General features: G+C 45.9%; 1 protein-coding gene across 10 annotated transcripts in view; it reads right to left on the bottom strand.

Moving 5' to 3' along the window:
- Positions 1–588: 588 nt before the first annotated feature.
- Positions 589–9,909, bottom strand: part of Svil (supervillin) — a 186,262-nt gene continuing 176,941 nt past the window's right edge. For 6 of the 10 annotated variants that reach the window (XM_029547120.1, XM_029547119.1, XM_029547124.1 and 3 more), the window contains 7 exons: positions 8,894–9,101; positions 7,695–7,828; positions 5,202–5,357; positions 3,811–3,954; positions 2,785–2,909; positions 1,623–1,778; positions 589–1,533 (listed from right to left, as the gene is read on the bottom strand). In XM_029547120.1, coding sequence (XP_029402980.1) covers positions 1,447–1,533; positions 1,623–1,778; positions 2,785–2,909; positions 3,811–3,954; positions 5,202–5,357; positions 7,695–7,828; positions 8,894–9,101 — 1,010 coding nt within the window. In that variant the 3' untranslated portion in view covers positions 589–1,446. The remainder of the gene's footprint in view (positions 1,534–1,622; positions 1,779–2,784; positions 2,910–3,810; positions 3,955–5,201; positions 5,358–7,694; positions 7,829–8,893; positions 9,102–9,909) is intronic. The other 4 variants (XM_029547122.1, XM_029547123.1, XM_029547127.1 and 1 more) reach the window with 1 other exon arrangement.

Here is a 9,909-nt window from a genome sequence, read left to right as displayed (position 1 = left end):
AAAAAAAAAAAAAAAAAAAAAAAAAAAAAAAAAAAAAGGACATGTGCTCGCTTTGAGACAAAATACATTCAGATCCACACTCTCTTGTGTCGTGTCTGTTTGTCACCCCCTTCTTGCCGACTCCTTGTCCACCTGTAACCAAAACCTGAGTTTCACCCGTGGATCGAGGACCCAAGTGAGGTTCGTCTGTGGCAATGATTTTGTCTTTTTTCAGTTTCTAGTAGTGCTGGGCATTGAACCCGTGCTTCACACATGCCAAGCAAGCACTCCCCACTGAGCTATTTACCCTAACTCCATAGTTTATATTTTAACACCTTACACATCAATTCACACTTGGAGAAAAGGCACTGAGATCTTAAAATGAGTATCAATGCAGCTGTGGTGTTAAGAATATGTGCAGTGTTTAGAGCAAATTTATGGGTCAAGTGTCTGCTTAGTCTATTTAATCTTATACCCTGCCCTGCGTTGAAATCCAGACTCTCAGCAGTTGGTACCAATGCAGCACATTGGTGCTTGATTGACAGCTACATAATTTCCCCCCCTCCCACAAAGGAACAGGTTTGGAATTCAATGTGAACTGATCAATGAATTGTGATTACTTTGATATTTTATTTGGGATCCTGTGTCACAAAATGACATGTATAATGTTTACAATGGGTATGAGAAATTGAGATGTTTTTATTTCTACTGAGAATAAAGCTGTAGATAATGTTCCAAACCAGCATCAAAAAAGCAGAGCAAACTTTTCTGTATATAAACTGTACATAAAACAAGGCACTATACATGTCTGTGGGAGGTATTAAGGTAGAAAGGTTGATTCAAATAGATTCTTCAGAGTTCACACCAAGAGTACAAAGTCTTTGTTTGCTTTAGCACCGGAAGCAGAACTCAGCACAAGCCAGACCTAAGGCTGAAGGAGGCACTCCTGAGCATGGGGCTGACTGGTGGTAGCCTTAACACAGGTGACACAGTCTTCTACTTGGTAATATTGTTTTGACACCAAAGAAAACAGTTGCAAGTGAATGAATACATATTGCTTTGTTAAATATGTACTTGATTTATATGTGTTTATATAAATATATATATATATATATTTAGAATTCACAAACTATCAAAATAACACTTTATAAAGAGAATTGCTTTTAAAAAGGCACGCTGAGCCAGACCAGGAGGGTAGGGCTGCAGCGGCCACTGAGGCAGCACTTGGCTGAGGGGAACGGAAGAGACACTTTTCTTTTCAGTTCACCTGAACTGTGGAAAAGAATAGTCAGAAGAGCTCTCCTATACATTTATAGAGTGCTCAACTCCAGAACAAGCTGTAGGTTTTGAAAAACTGATTCAAAAATACTTTCTTCTTTGACAGAAAAACTACGAGTCCAAATATATATCTCCATTCATTTTCTGGTCTCGTGGCAGCGACCTCTCTGTGGCCCCGTCATCTCACCCTCAGAATAGGCCCTTTGATTTTTTCAAGTTCACTTGCTTCCAGGTGGGCAGTGCATTGAATTCATCTCTGGACATGTCAAGTGCAAACTATAAGAGATGGAGAGACACCAGTGAGTGACCGAGTAAAAGGATGCTCTCCCAGTGTGTCATCACCATCCCACACAAGGGTCACTCACCTCAAAGTCTTCATCTGTGAGATAAATCTCAAGCTTTAGAGGGTCTACCCCCTCTGGAAGTGGCCTGGCAAGCAGATCTGCCAGTGGATAGATGGTTTTACAGAGCTTGGCTAATACATCTTCCACCAGGGTGATCTGGTTGGAAACTTCAGTATCCTGGAGATGGAGCAGAGTACATTTTAACAGACAAGTGCTGTCACTGGAGCACACACAGACTCCCAGCTCTGCCCCACCTATGGCCTGGGGAGGTCTGAGTAAGGCATCACTCCACTGTGTAGTGGGGGCTCTGGATGTCCAGGAATTATGTCCTACCCTTCATAGCTTTTCTCCTGTACTAAATCAAGCCTGTTTCTGAACTACTTCCAGAAGTGAATGAATGAATGAATGTTTAGGGACTCAGATTACCCATGAATGGACAAAAGAGAAAGATTATTGGACCTGAAATCAAATCACTAGATGCTTACACATAGTGGAATTTGTTTGAACATATTTTAAAGTAATTACATTCAGAAGAAATCATGCCCTCTTCCCCTTCCCCTAGAACCCATTTCTTAATTCACAATGAGACACAAAGAAGGTAAGGGTGGGGGTGAAGCTGAGTAGGGGAGTCTGTGCCTGGAATGCATAAGGCCCTGGGTTATGCACACATACAACCACACACAGACAGATAGACACACACACAGTAGTGGGAGGGGCCTTCTGGGAAAACCATCTTCATCCCTTATACTCGGGTCAGGAAGTGCTGCTTCCCTTTGGGCAGTTGGATGGTGCGTGAATGTTCAAGTTCAAGCTATGGGGATGAATGTCAGGGAGAAGTGGGTGTGGTGCTGAGCCTGTGAATCACACCTCACTTGGTGGCTCAGAGATTGGAGGCAAGTGTTTTATGCCTCAGCTCCTACACTGGTACAATGGAGACAATCGTAAGATGAACACTGATGTACTGTCCTGGTAATTAACTGAGAAATCAGATGTGCTGTGCCTTGCCAGGGCGATGTACACCGAGCCTTAATGCGGAGCTTGGTCACCATCATGCACTGTCCCCCCATCCCCTGCCATGCTGATGAGCTACAATAAATGCAGAGACACCAGGGCAACCTCCGTCTTGGGCTTAGGCTGAATAAGGCAGCTGCAACGCCTGTAGTCCTTGGAGCCCCAAGCTCACCATTTCTGTGATTTCAGCAATGTCTTCTCTGTGTTCCCAGCTGGGAAACATGTTGGTGAATGTCAGGGGCTCAAGCCCAGCATGAATAAGGTAAGACTTGGGGGGTGGCCTTTTGAGATTCTTTCCTGTGGGGACACAGAATGCACATGTCAGTGGACTCAAGGAGTCTGTACTGCTTTTTCTCAGGCGCTTCCCATTTTCCTTCAGAACTCTTGACTTCCATGTTTAGAATGTGGATCACGAGTTACTCAAAACAACACATGGGTGCTGTTTATCTGAAAGGTTACTACCCCCTACCTCCTGAACCTGGCAAAATGTTTCTGAACATTTTGGGGAGACAGAAGGCTGTTTGGAAACTCCCACCAGGTATGTCTGCTTCCTTTTCATTTGCCTCGAGGTTTCCCCTGGAGGACAAATTTTGAGAGCAGGTGATAGGCAATGGCAGCATCTTCCAGGTGCTGTGAGCATTTGGTGGGGTTTGGAAGGCTGTTCACAAAGAGTGTTCCATGGCAAGAGTCAACTACACACACTCCGGGGCATTAAGAGAGCCAGTAAACTATCAACACGCAGACAAAGCATTAGTTACTGGCATCCACGTTCTGTAAAAGGTCAGAGTCAGTGTGGATGCTCGGTAAGAAACTATGTTTCGGTTGTTATCATTGGTTGGATATGATACCAAAAGAAAGGCTGGCATTGGCTTTTAGCCAGTTCGGGCACAATTCTCTTCTCTAATGCTGGCACCACCTGAAGAGAGAATGGTGCCATGGAGGTCACTTAGCCACCTTCTCCCTTGTTCAGAGTGGTGGCAGTGCAGGTGGCTCCACAATATACCTGTGGGTAGCCCTGTCATTTGAAAGGGAAATATGGACTCTCCTTTGTTCTAGTAGCAGAGAATGTACTGATCCTAAGCTTGACAAGCCTCCAGTAGTTTAAGGGGAGTGCTGGAGCCTTCTCAAGGCTGCAGGTATCTCAGAAAGGACATGGTTAGGTCTGCGGGGGCTTCCCACCCCTTTCTCCTGCCCTTACCTCGGCAGTACTGCAGGACCGTCTCCATGGCGCTCTTCCGGTCTGAGGCCCAGCGAATGCGGGCAGAGCCAGTTATCTTGTTTTCAGTGGGCCACCAGCCTTGCCAGAGGTACACCTCGTGGTGGTTGTCAACAAGGAAGAGAGCTGTGAGGTAAGAGCAGAACAGGGCCATGAGGGACTCCTCCACTGCTCAGCAGAAGCCCTGCTGCTCTGCCAGCTGTGCCCACAGTCCTCTCGCCAAGGTTCAGATTGATAGCTCAGCTGTCCCTGCACTGAGTTTAAACTCTGAAGCTTCATAGCAGTGTGAGGAGGTGACCCAAGAAAGGCCTCTTGGCTTCCCTTCCTTGCCCAGCTCATCCACAGATTGCTGGTGGCCTTTTCAAATGTTCAGGGCTCTGCTGTTAGCCACCTCTGGTCTCCAAAGAGCTCACATCTGGCTTGCCCTCAACCCTCACGATGGTCTCAGCAGTGATGGCTCTTTTCAGGATGTGAACTTTGACCAGAATCTTCCTGGCTCTTCGTCCTTGTCTTTAAGCCTCCGTCTGACTCTTGCTTTGAGTGGCAAATGCTATCCAACTTGTCATCTCAGTGGCCCCAAGGTCCCTCTTGATGTGCATTTTGGAATTGCTTTAAAATTCAGTGGTTCTTAATGAGTCCAGGAATGCAAGGGCAGGGAGTAGCCTTCTCTTTTAGATACTCGAGGCTGCTGCCCATAGTGTGCCCATAGTATGATGTATGCATCTGCCAAGACCTGAGCTAGTGGTCGGGCAACTACTGTAAAATAAGGCTCCAGGCTCTGGACAACTATGAGCTCACGGGCTTGATTGGCCGGAAAGTGGGAGGGTCTACAGAGCTTATTTCCTTTGCATAGGTTTGAGCATTAAGGTATGGCTTGGTGGGAACACTTCTGATCTTGGAAATTGGGAGACCAATTCTGCAACTTTAGCTCTGCTGAGAGCTGGCCCATGTCCCTTTCCTTAGCCAGGAGTTTTTCTGGTTCCTTTGTAGCTGGAGTGGTCACATGACATCTTCTGGCCAATGGGATAAAGCAGAAACATTTACTGGGGCTAGAAGGATGAAAGAAACTCCCCTTTTCCTGTTTCCTCAGTTTTGAATACACACATGGGAGCTGGAGTAAGGGCAGCTCACAAGGGACCATGAAGCAAAAAATTGGAGGGGAAGCCTGGGAGATTGGTAAGGATGCCACTTGGTGCTGTCAACTGGCTCTTTGATGTAGGAAGTAACTGAGTTCAGTTCCTGATACAAAGTTACCTAGCCGATTTTCTTGTTTTTTTCTTTTGTGGTGGGTGGGCAAGTCTGCTAGTAGTATACTTGGCAGATAGGAATTGCTTACAATGAAAGAGAAAGAAACCGCTCCCTGCCGGGCTTACCTGGCTGTGGTGCACTGTACAGATCCTCCTGCAGGAAAGGCATGGAGCTGACGGCAGAGGGCGCTTGCGCAGGGTACACAAACTCTGTTGCCGAGAAGTCTCCGGAAGAGCTACTGAGGATGAACAGGCGGGGCGCGAAGTTAAAACTTCCAGGATCTTCCAAAGAAAAGAGAACAAAGCTAAGGACACCATATGGACCAACTTCCAGATGGACTGAAGGTAAAACATGAAACAACTCAAAGAACTGGAAATCAGCAGGATTTGGTTTATATATCTTCATTCTAGGAAGTCTGTTTTCGTTATTTTTGCAGTGTTTGGTATCAGTCACAGGTTTCCACCATGCTAGGCAAGCACTCTAACAATGAGCAGTAGCTAAAGCTCTCTTTCTCTTTCTCTTTCTCTCTCTCTCTCTCTCTCTCTCTCTCTCTCTCTCTCTCTCTCTCTCTCTCTGTGTGTGTGTATGTGTGTGTGTGTGTCTGTGTTGATATGTGCACAGAAGACAGACAGACAGACAGACAGACAGACACACACACACACACACACACACACACACACACATACAAAGCATAAAAGATCACCCTAGCTCTCCAAGCTACTCAACCAGACAGAGACAGTGTTTTCCTGGGATACTGTGCTCGGATTATGAGTGTTGGGGAATGTTCCCTTTTGATAATTTCTGCTAAGAAAGAAAGTTGGCCCAGTGTTCTGGAGGACAATGGTTGATAGAGGAGTCTCACCTCTAGAAATCCACCTTAATTATGGACAAATAATTAATTTTGAGGGTATGCTAACCACACTATTGTATAATAGAGAAAACATTGGCCATTGCTCCCCAGCTGTGGAGGAAGGGTAGGTAGAGTGGAATATATCACAATGTACTATGGTCACTAAAATTTCAGTGACAGCAAGGGGACACTGAGGCAATATAGGGAGAGGGTGGCTTACAGGGCAGTCACCCTGATTACCTTTTTACTGAGAAGTGGGTGGAAAACACAGGAACACATGGGTTCTGGTTGTCTCTGCGACATTCAAGTTGCTGAACAGCCAATGCTCAACAGAGACGATTAACAGAAGAAAGTTTGGCGACTTTTATGATTATAATAATGTATAGTTTAAGGAAAGACACAGCCCTGAACTTCACTCTGGTGGACGAGGACAGCTGTCCTGAAGTCAATGTAGGAAACAAAGGAGTTTGGTGGCTAGATTTGGGTCCCATCCCTAAGAAATCTCAATCTTACAAAATTTAGAAAGGCTTCCTGTTTCTGGACAGGGCTCCTCACTTTGTCCTCATGCACCCCACCGACTAGTCTGACCTCTGGTGCACCCCATGCCCCTTCCTTTTTGCTTCCTTATCCGTTGACCTCTGTGACATCCACTATGTAGTTCTGCGTCTTGTGTGCTTGGTCTTTGCCTACCGCCTTGCAAATGGCAACAAATGCTTATAAATTAACTCCCAGGCCATGGACATAAAGTCCCCAAGTCATGCCTACACTGTATACACACATCTTACTCTGTCCTTTGCAATGACTGTGTCCCTTTTCTCACAGGGATCTATGAATCCTGAAAGGCTGAGATCTGAATGAAGGAGTTCCACAATTCTTCTGCTTGCTGCCTTTCAGTGCCACTCAACAATGGCCTCTGCTGTGCAGCTTTGAGTTCCAGGTTCCAAGTCCACAGCTGATGGTGACTCACATTTTCATGTCTCATAAACATCTCCCAGTAGGCACTGAGTATTAGCCACTGCCTTTGAAGTCTCCCCATCCAGCCCTGACTGCTGAGAAATGGTGTCTCTATATGACTCAGGGCTTGCTGTTCAAACCCTCCTGATCCCATGGGGACACAATGTCTCCCTGGGGTTTCCATTACTTCCTTTTACTGTAGATAATGGCCAAACCCAACAGCTTGTCATGTTCCTGCTTAGCTCAGACTTCCCTCCTTTTTCTGTCAAGTCATACCAGCCTAGAGGTACTGTGCAAACCATGTCTTCCCACAGGGCTGTGCATGACTGTCCTGGTGGGANCGAGCCTCTCTTTTACATGCTCACGCTCTTTCATGACACAGCATTTTTATTCACAAGAAAATAAGTCATCTACAGAGTGTGGCTTAGCTTCCTTTGTAGAAGACGTTCTCTGGGAGATCTACCCTTGTCTTTATTCACTGTGTGCTGTACACAGCATATGCTCAGTAAATTTTTATAGTTGTGTGTACAGGAGGCAGGGTGGGTGTGGTATACATGCACATGTGAATGCATTCATGAAGAGCCAGAGCTACCCAGTTAGACTCTCCTGCTCCTCTCCCTAGGTTCTAGGATTTTAAGGGTGCACCACCACACCTAACATTTTTACATGTGTTCTGGGGAATTGACTTGGGTCTTCATGCTTTCATGGCAAGCCTTTTGCTGGAGGAACCATGCCCAAACCTCAATAAATGTCTCGTGAGCAAATCCGTGAGTGAGCTGAGAGGATGGACACTGAGGTCCATGGCATTAGTTACCTTGAAGCATGCAGTCATAGGCCTTCCTGTCCCTCCTCCCCAGAGCGTCCCAGAATCCCAGGGGCTCAGATCCTTCGTCACACTCATGTATTGTCACGTTGCTGCTGCTGTGCAAACCTGCTTCCAGGGGACATCTGCGTGGGGAGACATGGTAGAGGTTTATGGAAGCCTGGGGAGTGTCTGCAAAGCACTTATCCCAGACTAAATCCACGATGACTTCACTCTCTAAAGAAAGCAATTCTCACTGATGAACAAAAAGTATTCTGTAAAAGTTCTCCCAGCATTTGTACTGGAGGAAGAGGGGTCAGTATGCTCCAGGGAAGAATATATCCTCCTCCTCCTCCTCCTCCTCCTCTTCCTCTCTGTTTTTTGTTTTGTTTTTCGAGACAGGGGTTTTCTGTATAGTCCTGGCTGTCCTGGAACTCACTCTGTAGACCAGGCTGGCCTCGAACTCAGAAATCCGCCTGCCTCTGCCTCCCAAGTGCTGGGATTAAAGGCGTGCGCTACCACTGCCCAGCTTTAATTTTTCTGAGACAGGGTTTCTCTGTATAGTCCTGGCTGTCCTGGAACTCACTCTGTAGACCAGGCTGGCCTCGAACTCAGAAATCCGCCTGCCTCTGCCTCCCAAGGGTTGGGATTAAAGGCGTGCGCTACCACTGCCCGGCCCTCAGTTTTTTCTTTACTTTTGCCCTTTCTGCCATTCCAATATTACACACACTGAGATTCCTACAAGACACCTGCTTGCATAGGCTGCAAGCAAAATGCTCAGAAGCAAGGGGCACTTACGGAAAGAAGCCAAAGTGTGACTATGCTTGCTGGGGACATCTGCCTTATTGTTGCGGTCTTTTCATATAGTATATGAAATTTTACTAAATAACCCAGGCTGGCCCAAAACTCTTGGGCTAGCCTGTCCCTCTTCCCTTAGCCTACTAGGAAGCTGGGGTTGCAAGGATCCACCACAGTGCTTGGCTCAATGATGCTTTTTTACAGCGGCAGGCGTGTCATCAGAAAGCTGGAAAAGCCTGCAGATTGGAGGCTTCTGTGGAGCTGCATATCCTCTGGACTTATGTCAGCCCTGGCTGTAGTTCCAAAGGTCCCTGGAGTCACTTTAAACATATGGGGATCCCTTGTTGGGGTCCCGCCCTGCCGCTGCCTGCCTGCATCCCTCTGGGACATGCTTGGTGCAGAGCGACACTCACTCTTCCTTGATCTTATTTGCTGCAGTCCTTCCAACCTCCTTTGTATGACCTTGAGCTTTGCATCCATGCCACAGGTAGATGAGGGCCTTGTTTATATTCAGAACGACCATGGAAGTCCTGGACCTCAGGCTGCTGCAATGACAGGCCACTTCTAGCAAGTTCCCTTCCATGGGCACCTCTCCTCGCACACAATACAGTCTCCATTCACCTGCGGGGACAGCAGCGGATAGAGCGATGAAGGAGCAAGCACAGGAGAAGTGGCCTTTGCTGTCAAAGGTATACGTTGTAGGGATTGCAGGACCAGAGGCTGAAAACATGCTGAGCATGAACAGCAGTGATCTGGAGTTATAAACAGGTTGTCAAAAGTACACATGGCAGGAAAAAAAATTTCAAGATTTATATTAAATAACTAAAACTAAAGAGACAAATACTAAGGATTTAGTGATAGGGTGCTTGCCAGTGAAAATATTATTATAGAAAATATTATTATTATATATTATATCATTATATTATTATTATATTACTGGTTTTTAATTCCCATGAGCAGTGTAAATAGTTACTGAGAATTCATTTCAAGGCCTCCCATAAAAAAGGGCAGATCAGGAAATAAGCGGTATGTAGGGTGGGAGTCCCCACAATGCTGTACTGGGCCAGCATCAGGCAGCTTTCAGAGGGAAAGACACAGCTATATGAGGTTAGACTTCCCTTATGGTTTTCAATTATATATAAATGTAATTATAAAATATATTTTAATTATAAATATATACTTTAAAATTAATATGTATGGAAGTGTACACATGTGTACAGTAGTGTACAGTACTTGTGGCTGCCAGAAGGGAGCATCAGATTCCCCCGGAACTGGAGTTCTTTTTTTTTTTTTTCCTTTATCTTTCTGTTTTTTTTTCCAACTTTTATTAGGTATCTACTTCATTTACATTTCAAATGCTATCCCCAAAGTCCCCTATACCCTCCCCTCCTCGCTCCCCTACCCACCCACTCCCACTTTTTGGCCCTGG

The sequence above is a fragment of the Mus pahari genome, chromosome 15 (assembly GCF_900095145.1).
Source record: "Mus pahari chromosome 15, PAHARI_EIJ_v1.1, whole genome shotgun sequence".
NCBI classification, from domain to species: Eukaryota; Metazoa; Chordata; class Mammalia; order Rodentia; family Muridae; genus Mus; species Mus pahari.
Note: the sequence above shows the minus strand (reverse complement) of the source record. Positions and strands in the feature narration are given on the sequence as shown.